The sequence below is a fragment of the Lygodium microphyllum genome, chromosome 23 (assembly GCF_053477565.2).
Source record: "Lygodium microphyllum isolate KBCC chromosome 23, Lygodium_microphyllum_v1.1.10, whole genome shotgun sequence".
NCBI classification, from domain to species: Eukaryota; Viridiplantae; Streptophyta; class Polypodiopsida; order Schizaeales; family Lygodiaceae; genus Lygodium; species Lygodium microphyllum.
The window spans coordinates 128180347-128195742 of NC_141157.1; the positions used below are offsets into that span (position 1 = coordinate 128180347).

A 15396-nucleotide genomic window follows, 5' to 3' on the forward strand; every position below is an offset into this window, starting at 1 on the left:
TTCCGCAGTTAGTGCAGGGTCTCGACTTAGGGTCCTGACATTCTGCTGGCAGGTGGTTTCCTCCACAGTACACGCACTGGGTATGCTGACGCGCAGGTCGCCGTAACATGTCCTGTATTTTGGCCAGTTCTGTCTTCACCTCGGCCAAGCCATGGTCTGCCTCGGCGGACTTCCCTTTATCGTGGGATGACGTGTTGGGTCGTTCGCTAGAGGTTGGAGTTCGTTCTAAACTCCGTGGGTTGAGTTCTTCCGGGTTCGAGCTCCTGGAGCTCCGCTCCCTCAGCTGGTCATCGACCCTAATGGCCTCCTCGAAAACTCTAGCCACCACGTCCCTTTGCAAGCTCGAGTTGCCCGCTAGTGCTTTGTACAATTCTTCATCCCGAATCCCGCTGATGAACACGGTTGACACCGCCCTGTCGGTCGGTCTTTCGCCCAAGGGGATTCTCTTAAGGAGGCTTCTAACGTGGGTGACGTAGTCGCGGATGCCCTCCTTCTCCTTCTACTTGACGTTCATCAGACGCACTAGCAGGTTGTCAGAGTACCCGGGTTCGGCAAATCTCTTAACGAAGAGATCCTTGAGGTTATTGAAATTGGCCCGTTCTACATTATCTAGACTTGTATACCACGTCCTACCCTTATCGCTTAAGTAAAGTCCGAACGCTTGCGAACGCTGGGTTTGGTCATTGAGGCCATTTGCTTCGCAGACCTGCTCGAACTGCTCGACGAAGCTGTATGGGTCGTCCGGTGGTTGGTACTTGTCGAGTTGCTTAGCGACAATAGGTATTTTGGCCTGGCTCTTTGAGCCCTGGGTTGCCCCTAGTCCTGCAAGTAGCGAGGTTGCTAGCGCAGCGGCATTTTGCTCCGCCGCGGTATTATCGAACAGCCGTTTCATGAGGAGCTCGCCTAGCGTCAGGTCTCCCTCGAGTGCTCTCTCCTGGTCTGTTCGGGTTCGGCCAGCCAGGTTCAGTACTCGCTGCACCTCATGCAGCTCCATGCTTTGCCTTAGGCTCCTGGCTTGTTGGTCCCTATTATAGTCTGCTATGCCCTACAATGCCTTGCGGGCTAGCCTCCTCTCCACCTCTAGGTCTGCAATAATTGCCTCCGCTGTCCTGCCATGGTGTTCGTACTGGGCGTGCGCATCGTAACTGCTCACCATTTGCTGTATGGCTTCCGAAAACGTGCTAACATCTAGCTCCCCTGCAAACCGATGATCTGGAACTCCCTCTGTCATGGTGAAATCCTTACGCCTGGCTGTCCGTCCACTCCTTGTCGTTGTTACTCCTCGCTTGATCCTACCCTGCGCTCTGTGCGTCTGTCGTAGGGCCACTCGTAAAATTTTGGCAATTTATCTGAGTGAGTTCTTTTTTACTTTTTGAATGCAGCGCTCAACTTAGGGCCACTCGTAATTGTGTTATCCTTGTGCACTCGTGCTCAAACAGGCTTTCGACTTTCCTAAGTGTTCTTCAAGTGCGGAAATTCGATCAAGTGCTGTGAGTGCTCTCCCTGTGTCTTGCCCACTCCTGTTCGTTTTGGGCCTAACAGGCTTTACTACTCTCTTCCTGGCCGCCTCATGGGTAGCAGGGCCCCATGCTGCTTCCTGTTGCGCACGTGGGAGGGGGACCACTGGGGGAGTGCCCTAGTGTGCTCCTAAATGGGTCAGGTTTTGTTCTAGGTTGACTCTGGGAATCGGACATCCGATTTACCAGTGGTCCGATTTACCAGTGGTCCGATTTACCAGTGGGGATCGGACCAGGTATGTCAGGGCGAAGTGGGGGTCTTAGGGTCCGCGTGTCCGATTCTCAAGAATCGGACGGACGGGTGTGCGAGGAATCGGTCCGATTCTAGGCGGTCCGATTCTAGGCGTGTAGAACTCCGTCCGATCGGACCGGTGGGTCCGAGTCGGGGCGTCCGAGTGGTCCGAGCGTCCGATTTTAACAAAAGGGACTGGTCGGTCCGAGTGCCACGTGGCACGTCCGATCGGACCAGTTAGTACGAGCTAGTGATTGAGTGGGAGGTCCGATCGGACGATTGTCCGAGTGTCCGATTCTAGGAATCGGACACTGGGCCGGCCGTCCGATTCTGCCGGTCCGATGGGTCGCGCACACCGACTTGCTTGATTTTCACTAGGTGTATTATCCTATTGGTCGTGCGATTACCCCGCGACAGAGTTGGAGTGGGGTGGACAAGATCGATTACCTGAAGTCGCCGAATGCAATGTCCTCCTAGCTCCAGACGATCGGACAGCTGCCCAGCTCGCTCACTCTCTCCCTCTCTGTCTCTTTCGCTCTCTGTTGGTTGAAAATGGGGTCCTCCTGCCCCCCCCCCTCAGAGTTTTATACTCTGCTAGTTCTGCCCTACACCCTCCAGGTTCTGTCCCTGGTGTTCCTTATGCCGTTACCTTGCATCTACTCCATTTTTTCCTTTTGTTCCAGTGATCTCTCCCTGGTTTCACAGCAGCAGCCCTCTGCCTCTTCGTGTGTGATTTCCTACTGCTAATCTATCCTAAACACATCCTGAATCGAAAACAAAAAACTGAACCAATTTCTCCATGTTGTCCAGTCATTATCAACCAGATTGTTCAAAAACACTTACTTGTTCTGAAGATCAAAAACACCAGACTTCCTACCTATCTCAAGCTCCGTTTCAGGGTGAATGCCCTACTTCGGTGCTCGATATGGGGCGCGCGAGTGCTCGAGCTTGAATCCGTCTGTCCCAGCAACGGAACCAAAATGTGGGAGCTTTCACTCAACCGCCAAGACCCACGGACCGCTTATTGTTCAAGCGTTCCAAGCGAGCTCTCATGGCTATCTCTCACCTAGCCGTCACGCCGCCGATCCTATGAATGCAGTGAACTTACCTTGATGCTCGATCGAGTGCCCTCCTCTCTCTCACACTTAGGTAGCTCCACGATTCTTGATGCTAGCTCAAGCATCCTCAAGCCTCCTCCTTCTCCAACCCTCATCCTCCATAGCCGCGCGCGCAAGAGAAGAGAAGGAAGGAGAAGAGGAGAAGGGGGGAGGAGATGGTGGAGAGCTTCACCCTCTTGATTCCTCACTCTCTCACGTGCTCACTCCCTCAATCTCTCACACTCCCTCTCTCAAGAGCACACACACAAGCAAGAAGAAGAAGAGAAGAAGAGAGGAAGGAGAAAACTAGTTTGCCACACCAAAGAATGAGCTCTTCATTCACTTTTCAGCTTTTTATACAAAACCCTATTTCCCTTTTGGGCAATCATTCCCTTTTTCCCTTTTTTACATGGCCGGTCATAGCCCAGGCCGTGTTTCCCATTGTTCTTTTCTCTTCCTTGCTTTCTTTTCACTACCCTTTTATCTTTACAAATAGCACGGGTGAGAGCCCGGCACTCTTTTACAAGATTTTAGAGTGCGCTTTTTATGCGCCTTTCTCTTTTTATGGTTGCCTTGGTCTTTGACGGTTGTCCTTGCGCTTTTTGGGCTTTTCTCCTTCTTTTCCTTCCGTCGGGCTACCTTCTTTTCGCCTTTGCCCTGCGTCTTCTCCGCTTTCTTTCGCTCTTGTCGTGTTTGAGGTTAACAGATACACAATGCCTTTCATGTCAGTTTGTTGAGGCCTTTTCATGGTGATGTCCTAGAGGATATGTTTGGTGAAATTCAACTTGAGGTTGAGGAGCTGGATGGGATTTTGGTATCCGAGCAGATTTTGGTACATAAGGAAAAAAAAATCAAAGGCAAAGTTTCTAGGAGATACTTGATGAAATTTCAAAATTATGCACTAATGGATGCCAAATGGATGGAAGAGGATGACTTGGCAGACCATCCTCAGTTGTTGCAGCTTTGCCTCAGTTAGAGCCGACTTTAGTTCGGGCTCCGTCAGGTTCAGTAGAGCAAGGGTTCGGAGTATTGCTTGATGCTTAAGGGAAAGGTAGCACTTCCACTCCTTCAGTTATGGACAGCTCTCGTATGTAGTGGATCTCGGATGTATTCAACATGCATCCAAGGTATTGCGCTAAGAGTATATTTGCCATGAGGTCAGTCACTACTTAGTATACTAGTCACCTTGGCTGCTTTCTCTTGTCCTCCTTCAACCGCTTGCGCCCTAAGTGGACTGGGAGGTCCCCTTTGGTGCATTTGGCCTTAGGTGGTCGGGTTGCTTTCAGATCTCACTTCTGACTCGGAGTCAAACTCAGTACTTTTGGTAGAAGGAATTTCCCCTGGTTGTTGCAGCTCTGAGGTCAATTTTGTTCTAAGGAGTGATGCAGTTTAGGGTTGAACTAATCCCGCTTGCTCATGGTCTATTACCCCTAGGTGGTTCAACCAAGTACGGTCGAATTCTGTTCTGAAGACTCCTTTTCGATCCTAAGAATATGGGCTTTTCGTGGCTTGGAGTCTACTCATATCTATTTAATCACTTGGCCGTCCGTGTCATACTCTATTGTCTCAGTCTCTTCCTCACTTGCCTCATTTGTAGAGTAGTAGTCTTCATACTCATCGTCCAAATCATTATCTTTTGACTGGTCATCGTCTCCTAGGTTCCTATTCTCAACATTTTTCTTATCCGTGATCAGTGCCCAATTGTACATCAGATTCAGGTCCTGCACTTTGGTCCACTGCCACATCGGCTCATCCATGAGATCCTTGAGGGGTTTGAGATTGGCAGAGCTAGGTTACCTGCTAGCTCTCTTATGAAGTATTCAAGGGTCCCCTAGAGTTCAAGTTTGTCAGACGGAATGTGAAAAGAGACATGTGTTGGTTGTCTACTAGAGCTCTTGGTCATCATGCAAAGTTATACTAATAGCGAGGTCTTACCCTTTGGTAGCTAAGATGTTGTGGCTTCATGGAACTCACTAGCTGTCCTTGCAGCTTGCTTATAGTCCTCTTTATTATTTGAGAATGGTAGGTTGATGGTGGCTAGCACATGTATCCAATCCCGCTCATCCTCAAGACAAGGGATATACTTTGTTAGTGTCCCGTAAGAATTCCTAACTTGTGAGTCTTCTTTCAAAATAGCGAAGATGGCATCTAGATCGACCGGAGTGGTCTTTTAGGTATTCATCTCGATACTTACAGCCTCCAATCTGCTGCCTAAGAATAGGAGACCATTGCCCCAATGTTCTATCACTTGTACGTTTCGCATCCAAGGTTGGCCTAGCAGGATGTCGTAGTCCACTCCCTTCATGACTATGAAGTTCAGGACTCCCGCTATCTTCAAGGGCTAGTCTTTCAGCACTCCAAACGGTTTGACCTTCATTCTGTTAGTTAGTGTGACATTAAACCTTGCGGTCTCCGTGGGTGGGTTATCCCAAGCCTGGAGAACTGCATGGTTGAGCACACTGACTCTAGCTCCCATATCTACAATTCCCTTCCTTGTAGCATCTCCTAATGTGTTGATAGGCAAAACTGCGTGTATCTCTGTGCCTTCCCAAAAGGCATTTACGTACAAAGACTTAGGCACTGAGTTCAAGGTTAAGCTTAGTATGAGTGTCACTATATTGTGGTTAGGCAAGTCGGTCTATCCAAGCTCGTCATGTCATTTTACCCACTGCTTCAACCCTTGCTATAAGGTTGGATTCTACCTAAGCAGTTTTTCCAAAGGCAGAGTTACAAGGATGGATTGATATCAACGTCGCGCGTAAGTTGTCTTGTTTGCTGTTCGTTAGGCTCTATACTCTTGTGCCAATGATCTTGGGCAATCTGCCTACTTGTGGCATCTAGTCTCTGTCTATGCAATGCTACGTGGGATGCAGATGCGTCTCTTGATTTGAATTGAGTAGGCGAGACCGGTGTGCTTACACTAGAGAGCTCACCAACTTCGTCTTCGGTAACAGGTTCCATATCTTTTAGGTGCTCTTGGGCTTCTCTCACCTACTCCTTGACCTTGTCAACCACTTCTAATTGGTGCCTCGGATCGCGATATTCTCCAACCTTGGCACTTTCCTTTTCTGTTGTCTTAGGAGCAGATGTCTCTGCTTGTGTGTTCGTGACTTGCTTCCCCTTTGGTAACATGGTGGCACTATTTGTCTTAAGTGTAATCTTCGTCTTAGTTCTCTTTTTCCTTCTTCTATGGCTTTTCTTTCCTATTGAAGCTGTGTCGAGGTTGCTAGGTTTGAGTAATGAAATATCGGCTTGCTTGGTCTATGTTCGGGTCATGACATTCAGCAGGATTGGTGTGGCTTCACCATCGAGTGTCTCAACACCAAATAGTCCTAATGGTATGGATGGCACGATAGCTAAACTAGTGGAAGATTTCCGTCTAGGGCACTCAGTGTACAAGTGTGTGATCCCACACTCACGGCATCTCTGGTTGGCCTTCTCTCAATTGACTTGCTCTCTTTTGGGGCATCATGATGAGATGTGTCTTGGGTGACCACAAGTCTAGCATGTGATGGATTCTTGGTTCTGTCCTCCTAGACCTCTATCCCTTCCCTTGCCCAATGCCATCACTGATACTGGTTTGAAATCCATCAAGATGGGATCGCCCTCTTCGTCATACGAGACATAAGGGTTTATGTATGCTTCGTCCTTGTTCAGATTCTCTACGTAATGTATAGGAGTGTCACTCGATAGATGGGTCGCAATGGGTCTAGGTAGTCTAGGTATCCCTATGGGGTTGATATCCATCTTGGAGATAGCTGGCTTTGAATCATTGGGTGTTGAGAGAGCTAGTGAAGCTCCCCTTCCGTAATATGGCAGTCTATTCCGTAGCTAGCAAGATTGATTGTATGATTGTGGGTATGGCAACCATCTCATAATCGGCAATGCACTGCATTATGGCCAAACCTACTACAATTGGTATAAGGTTTGGATCTAGGATCCATGCACTTGGCTGGAAGATGGTTTCCTCCGCAATGCACGCATCGCACGTGAAGTCGTGGGTGTCTTCTCATCATCTCTTGTAGCCTAGCCAACTCTAGCTTCACGTTTGCCAACTCTTGGCTCTGGTTGACACTCTTTCCCTTGTCTTGGGTGCTTTGGTTAGATCTTTCACGAATGGTCGTAGCCTTATCTGAGTTTCTAGAGATCGTGCTATCTCGAGTTGTGGGTCTTAGGCTTCTCTCCTCACCAAGGCCTTGTAAATTTCTTCACTTCGGATCCCACTTATGAACACACTGGAGACCACTTGTTCGCTTGGTCACTCTGCAGTTGGGATTCTCTTAAAGAAACCCTGCACGTGGGTAATGTAGTCTCGGATATCCTCCTTGTCCTTTTGTCTAATGTTCATCAACCTAACGATGGGGTTGTTAGAGTATCTCTCCTTAGAGAATCTCTTGATAAAGAGACTCTTGAGGTTATTGAAGTCATTGTGTTTGGCACTATCTAGACTAGTGTACCACGTCCGTCCTTTGTCTTCTAGGCAAAGTCCGAAAGCTTGTGCATGTTGAGCAAGGTCCGTGAGGTCATTAGCCTCGCATATGTGCTCAAACTGCTCCACAAAGCTATATGGGTCATTTTTGGGCTGATACTTGTCAAGTTTCTTAGCAACCACAGGTATCTTGGTGTGGCTCTTAGAATTTGGGGTGATTTGCAGTCCTGCCAGCAAGGTAGTCGCTAGGGCTACTGGTGAGAGTTTGACAATCACACCCGTTTGTATGCCTCTTTGTATGGAGCTATAAGGCAAGAGACATGTAATCAGTCCTGAATTCCATATGCACAGTGAGGTAGAATGCTACTATCCAACTACTATAAAGCATTGTACTTGGCTATCACTTTCATAGAGTTGAATGCAATATATCATGATGCTTTCTTCTTTCAATTAGTATTATTGTTAGTCTCTTACACAAGATTGTGTTTATAAGTCCAAGCTTCCATCTTGGAACCTAATTCACTTGTGTAACAGTCAGTCCATTGTCTATGTCATCATGAGTCTTGTATTCATTTTCCAACCTCCATAGCTCCTGCCATGCTCAAGAACCGTCTTTCTAATATGGTATCAGAGCTCAGTTGAGCATGGCTTAGCTCTAATTCGCTCCTGCAGTCTCTCTTTACCTCTAGTCAATTCATTGTTAGCTCATGGTTTCATTTCTCACCTCCATCTCCACTCCATCTCCACTTTACCTTCTTGTTTGCCATAGCCAAAGTGGACCAACCATACCTACCTCACTTGGAGCAGCTGGATCTCCTCAACCACGCAACATCTCGTCATGATTCCTTCTGGAGATATCTTCCTTTGCCGAAGGCGCTTCTCTCTATGTTATGTAAAACCCTGACATTAGTGCCTCCCTAGATCAACATTGCGTTTTCAGAAGTCGCTGCCAATTTTGCGTTTGTTCCTATCGTACTACTCCCGCAGTCTCCACGCAACGCAATCCTCCTCACAACCATAGGGCAATGGAAGGACATTACTTAACCTACTCCTAGCTCAAATCTCAAGCCAAATGGTTCATTGTGGTAGCTGCATAGAGTAAAAAACTAGGCCCATGTTCCTGCAACTCTAATCCACCATAGCTTCTTTATCTCTAAGCTCTTTTTCCACTTCATTTTCTCACTAATTACATCACATTGGACCTACCGCCACTCTGATTTACTGATTCAGTGAAGGTTCCAGTAAAAATTTGCCCTCCAAGTTAGCACGAAGAAGATTTGTGAAGATTTGAAGACCTCAAGCGCAAGCATCAGCACAAAGTTCTTCACAATACTTCATTTTTCATTTTGTGGTGCTCAACCTTGGTGTACTCAAGTCTCTGCTATTGAGAATTACTAAGTTTCCAACAAGTCAAACCTCAGGTTGAAGATTTGGAGCAACCCACTTGAATTCAAGCAATCCACCTGAAGATCAAGAAGACCACATGAAATCAGGCAACATCAAGCTTGAAATCAAGCTAGTATCTTTTGATACTATTTTTCTTGTCTCTTGACACATTGAAGTATAACTCTTTTTGTTGGATATTCTCAGTTATTTGAAGCTGATTTCCATCATGGGAATGACCAAAATCAAGTCTTTTTTGAGGATGCTTCTCATGAAAAATAACATAATTATTGTTGCTCATTTCAACTACATGGGAGACTTGTTTGACCTACTTCTAGGAAGAAATGTAGCTGTCCATACTAAAATGCAATCAATGATTTTATTTGAAGACATTTTTACTACCTCAAAGATGGTGATATCTTTGCTTGAGGGGAACATGAAGACTAACACAAGTAAAGTCAATGAAGAAGAAGACCAGAGAGATCATAAAGAAGAAGACCAAGAAAAAGAAGACTAGAAAGACCATAGAGAAGAAAACCAAGAAAAAGAAGACAGTGAGGACAAAAAGAGCATCAAAGAAAGCAAAGTGGACTTCATTAAAGAAGCAGACAAAGAAAAGAAGATTTGTTATGCTCATAATGACATATCTAAAAATGCTGAAAACCACAAGGGCTTGCCGGTCCTTGACCCAAATTTTTACTAGACTTTTTTGTTGTATATACTTGCCTCTAATTCTCCTTTCATAAGCCATGAAAAACTCCTCATGTAACCTATGCATAATAGCCTCTACACACTTAGTGAGGCCTTGTAACAACCCCTGGATGTCAGCCATGTTTTTGGTATCTACACTTAGCCTTTTCTACGATAGCCTTTGGATGATTACCATGTTTATGGCGTACCTACACTTAGCAAGCTTCCACTCATGACAGCCTCTGTACACTTAGTACCTTTTCACGATTGTGATTGAGAAGGGGTGTTGAGAGTTTGGCAAGCACACCCGTTTGTATGCCTCTTTGTATGAAGTTATAAGGCAAGAGACATATAACCAATCCTAAATCCCATATGCACAGTGAGGCAGAATGCTACTATCCAACTACTATAAAGCATTGTACTTGACTATCACTTTCACGGAGTTGAATGCAATATATCATGATGCTTTCTTCTTTCATTTAGTGCCATTATCAATCTCTTACACAAGATTGTGTGTATGAGTCCAAGCTTCCATCTTGGAACCTAATTCACTTGTGTAACAGTCAGTCCATTGTCTATGTCATCATGAGTCTTGTATTCATCTTCCAACCCCCATAGCTCTTGCCATACTCCAGATCTGTCTTTCTAATAGCTACTCTGCTATGCTCCACAACTATGGTGTCTAAGAGTCGATTTGTGAGAAACTCGCTTAGCGTAAGATCAGCCTTTGAGGCTCTCTTCCTCTCAGCGTTTGGTCTTGTCCTCGATTGGCAAGTGCTAAGACACGTTGGACTTCACGCATCATTGCTCTTGGTGATAGGCAGCTATGCTTAGGAGCGCTTTCCTTGTCAACCTTCTCTCTTTCTCTAGATCAGCTCTATGATGTCCTTGGTTGGTCTACTGTGATGCTCCATTTTGGTTTGCAGATCATACTAGGTTATCAATTGCTAGATGTTGATTGGGAATTCTTCTAAGTCAAGCTCATCATTTTCCGAGTTGGTGTTGGCTCATAACATATTGTTGACTTCTTGAGCAACTAGGACATCGATCAGATTGATCAAGCCGAGTAAGAATTGTGTTCCTAATCGTGCCTATTATTGTTGCTCCCTAAGCGGCTCGACGATTCAAGTCTCTCAGTATTCGGTGATTGGAATTCTTGGCCACTATTCAATGTTTGGGGGTCTCCTCCTACTTGTGAGTTCTTTCAACTTATCTTATTTTGCGTGAATTTCTTGTTATTTAAAAAATTTCTCAATGTTACGTGCACTCAGATGCTAGTGGGGTGCTCCTTAATGTGCGTAGTGAGAAATCAGGCTTTTAGCTTTTCTGGTGCACTTGAAGAAGATGCACCACCATTTCTCTGCTCCTTAGAAATTAGAAGAGCAATCAACTCCTTGTTTGTTTCTCTGTTTTTCCTGATTTTTCCTTACCTAAATGCATCCAAATCACAAGCAACCGTTTACACTAATCCCACCTACTTACTTGAATCCAAAAAACTAGAAAAACTTACTTGCCAAGGAGATCGAATACCTCTTCAACTCCCTCACTTTCTACCTATCTCAAGCACTGGTTCGGGGCAAACCTTACTTCAATGCTTGATTCGGAGCGCACAAGCACTCAAAGCTTGAATCCATTGGTCCGAGCGATGGAACCAAAATGTGGGAGCTTCTCATTGGACTATTAAAACCCATGAACCGCTTATTGTTTCAAGCATTTCAAGCCAAGTGAAGTGGCTACCTCTCACATAGTCGTATACGCTCTCACACCTATGAGTGCAGTGAGTTTACCTCCATGCTCGATTGAGTTGCCTCCTCCCACAAGCACTCCGATAGTTCCACGATCCAAGGTGCAAGCTCAAGCAAGCTTAATCCTCAAGCTCCAAGCTCCATGTTTCATTGCTGCGCATGAGACAAGAGAAGATAAGAAGAAGGGAGGAGAAGATGGAGAGCTTCTCCACCGCGGTCCCTCACCCTCACACACTCATCCCTCACTGCCTTAGACTCCCTCTCTTAAGACTAGCTCAAGCAAGCAAGAACAAGAAGAAGAAGAAAAGAAGAGAGTTAATTTTGGCCACACACAAAAATGAGCTTCTTCATTCACTTTTTGCCTTTTTATACATAACCCTAATCCCCCTTAGACACCCATCCTTTTTTTACATGACTGGCCATTTTAGCCTTGGTCCTCTTTTCTTATCCCCTTCCTATTTGCATTGTGCCTTTACCCATCTCCGTCTATATTTACAAATTGCACAAGAGGGAGCTTGACACTCTTTTATAAGGATTTAGAGTGTGCTTTTATATTTAAAATGTGCCTTTCCTCTTTTATGCTTGCCCTAAACTTTTAAGGTTGTCCTTACGTTTTGGTCTTTTTTTCTCCTATTTTTTCAGTCGGGCTGTCTTTTTCCGCTTTGCTCCGTGTCTTTTTAATTTTCTTTTTGCTTTCTTTGCATTGGGGTTAACAAACTTGTGTTATCTCTTTCATTGTTTATTCTTCTCAATGTTCAATAGTTATGATTCTTCCACTTTCATTGTTCATTCTCATTTTGGGTACCCTTGGGGGGGGGGGCACTATTGGAGGGGCTGGGCACTTTATTGATACCATGCAAAATGTAGGTAAACTGCGTTGAGATCCATGCTATTTCAAAAAATTAGTGAAATTATTGGAGGGGTACTATCCCCCTCCATTTGACCTCAATCACTTAATTTGCACAAGTGTTTGTTTCTCAACCAGATTTTTAAAATCGTGAAAGTGAGAAAACACCTCACTTTTCTCCATGAAATACACCCATACCTTATTTGATCATCAACAAAGGTTACATAATGCTTACATTCAGTCCTTGGTGTAGTATTTGTCAGTCCCCGCACATCCAAATGACATCAAGTAAATGCTTGCTTACATGTTTATTGTGAGGAAATGCATGCATTGTTTGTTTTCAAAATTGATACGCATTGTTTACGATAAGATGTTTGGCATTTGCAACCTTTATTATTACTAGTCACAGGCCGTGAGTTGTGTCGGGCTGCATTTTATTATGATCTGTATCATTACATCCACTTTTTGGTTGATTTGGAATCTCCTTACCTTTTTGGATTCTCACCTCATTGAGTCCTTTGGTGATTTTGAGTTCTGCATTGTTTTGTGATTAGGTAAGTGGCCAACGTCTATGGGGATGGGCACGTGAACGCTTTGGATCTGCCACTGCATTTTTTAAACAATTCTGGGTTTACAACTATTGCCCACTTGTTTTTATGGAGGCCTCAGGCAAGTAAGCAGTCGTCCCCTTTTAGGCTCACAGTAAACAGAATCAAATGCTGAGTATCAAGAAACACGTGAGTAATATTTTAATTCTTAATGTAAGTGATTTCAAGCTTGATGGATCCAAACTAGTTTTTCTCAAACCGTTCAAAATACTTACTTGAATCATAATTCTTTTTGTGTTATTGGACTATATGGAGAGAAGGAGAGAACATTTTCCTGTCTGGATTTTCTGTAAAAAATGACATTTCATGATGGTTATTGAGATAATCAAGCTTGACATACCATTTTCTCAAATGCAAACACCACCTTACTGCACATATACAATTCCATCCAAACATAAATTAGCATTTTCGCCTTCTCATGCAAGCTCTCCTACCTTATAGTGGTCCCTTCTTCACTGCTCCCTTTCCTTCTAGTGGCCTGTCCCAAGCCTCTTAGTCATTGGCTCTAAGAATGGGATTATATCTCCAGTGCATGCAATGGAAACCTTTGGTCCAATGCTGGAGTAACCTTTTGTTGGAACCGAGTCTACAACCTTGTGCATTGTTCTGTCAGAGGGGCAACTTCAATCAGTTTGGCCAATTGATGATTGTAAATTCATTATGATTCTCACATTAGTGGATGTGAAGCAATCTTTCTCTCTCTCTCTCTTGCTATTCATTGTTCCTTGTGTGTGTGTGTGTGCATGTGCGCGCAGCTGAGCATTGACCTAGCAGTAGTATGAGAGCCACTGGTTGGCTGCTATCTAGCTGTTAGTGGCAGATGCTGCCATTGAGCTACAAGATTTTCTCTCTCTTCTTTGCCATTGAGCTACAAGCTTGTCCCTCTTTGCCATTGAGCTATAGCTCGCCCCTCTCTTCTCAACCATGGCTACCAACTACCACTAGCTATAAATAGCAGCTCCTTAGCTTACCCCATCTCCTCTGCCAGCTCATGCCACCTTTGCTACTCTAGCACACCCAACACTGTCAAGCTACCTCCATCTCTGGAAGTTGTGCTAGTGCAGCCTGTTGTTGTACAACAAGCAACCATGCCTTGAGCAATATTACCACTAGCTGCACCACCACCTGCCCAGGCAAGAAATAGCAGACATTAACAGTTACATACATTGGTGAGCTCAAAATGGCTCTTTTCAATTCTGCACCAAAATTTCTTGAGATTTCCTCAATAAAGTTGGGGCTTTTCAATTTTGACCGAAATTTTTCAATGAAACTTTGGTGCTTTTGTAAAATTTGCTGGAATTCATCAAAATTGAGGCTTGATTCTGCATTCTAAGCGACATTTTGGGGCCTGGGAGTATTTTCAACACATATTGACAGCATCCTCTTTGACGTTCAGCTTTATCATCTTCATTTCAACTGAAATTTGTATCGCCAACTGGGGCTGCTTGCCTACATCACGAAAAACAGATCTTGGCCCCCTAAGTGCGCATGAAATGACAACAGAGCTTCTGACGAGCCTTGGACTCGCCCTGCACCTGATCCCATCGGCCGCGGAGGGAGTGGATGATGGAGGTCCAGAGCTTTGCTAAGGTCGCCTATACTGAAAGTCTCTCTTGGCCGAAAGCCTCTTGACACCGCGCCTTCCAGATATGCCATCTAGTAAGACTCCCTATGATCTCCCATACCTTCGAGCGGTCTGTTGTGGGCTCCAGTACTTGGCGGATGGGTAGAGCCTCCAAACCAACCACTGTGCACGATCCTACCTCGATAATGAATATCGTGTCCTGCATCCCAGCCTCATACAGAAGGTGATGGCCCTGGCTGATTGCTTGCCAACAGAAAGCTCCCCATGAGATACATCCAAGGCTGGGTGCTATACGGCGAAGGATGCGGCATGCTCCTCTCCACATGAGCTGCGCCTCCTCCATGACCAAAGGCAGTGCTTTGGGGTTTTTAGAGACTGTTGTATGCAGCTCTTACAACCTTCCTCCTACATTTGGGCAAGCCAGCTTCCCACTGCCAAGCCTCCATGTGCCACTAGTCATAAGAAATACAACACCCTCCTCGGTCTCTAGCTATCCCATAGGCAATGCCAGAAGGTCCGCCGAAAAGGCTCCGTGATGCTGCGCTCCGCTCAGTGCTTGCTACGTGACGGCGCCCAATTCATATCCTCCTGCATCAGTACGTGTCTGCCAATCCTGGCAGTGTACTCTAGAAACTTGGATGGCTTCTTGGCGACCGCAGTGGCCGTCCATAGCCACTCTCTTGGATCCCACTCTAGCTCATCAAGGGTTTGCCCTCCTAGATCCAAAGGCGTCAACTTTGAGCTTCAAGAGTTCTCTCTTAAAGAAGGGGATGATCTGAAAGTCAAGCTGGCTGACTATAGGTAGTTACTTACCGAGTTCACCAGTACTGGATCTCCAAAGTCAGATGACGATCAGATTACATTCTTCTTGAATAAGTTGCCCGCAAAATACTTCAATTTCATTCAACACATCATCTCCCAACCTCGATTGCCAACCTTCTACGAGTTTGAGTGCTAGTTCTTGCGTTACGCAAGGCTGCATGATCAAGTCCACAAGAAATCCTCATCACAGCCTTATTCAGAGCAGAGGGGGTTGGTTGCTTCTTCTTCGGGAGGGAAAACCACCAATGGCAAGAACTCGCTAGATGCGAAGTTTGAGGGAGCAGGGGCTATGGGGGCTGAAGAACAACCTCCCCGGCAGTTGCATACATAATCTTGTGTCTTCCCACGCTCTCCATCACCACCTCTTGCGCGTTCAATGGCTGCCTGGATGAAGAGAACCAGATCTAGTCTTTCTCTCTCCTCTCTCTCTCTCCCCTCTAT

General features: G+C 45.5%; 1 protein-coding gene across 6 annotated transcripts in view; it reads left to right on the forward strand.

The window, feature by feature from the left end:
- Positions 1-15396, forward strand: part of LOC148016733 (uncharacterized) — a 144519-nt gene that overhangs the window by 113489 nt on the left and 15634 nt on the right. For 3 of the 6 annotated variants that reach the window (XM_087663705.1, XM_087663703.1, XM_087663702.1), the window contains one exon: positions 12495-12613. The exons of 1 other annotated variant lie outside the window; for it this stretch is intronic. In XM_087663705.1, coding sequence (XP_087519831.1) covers positions 12495-12613 — 119 coding nt within the window. The remainder of the gene's footprint in view (positions 1-12494; positions 12614-15396) is intronic. 2 more of the 6 variants (XR_015688036.1, XM_087663704.1) reach the window with 1 other exon arrangement.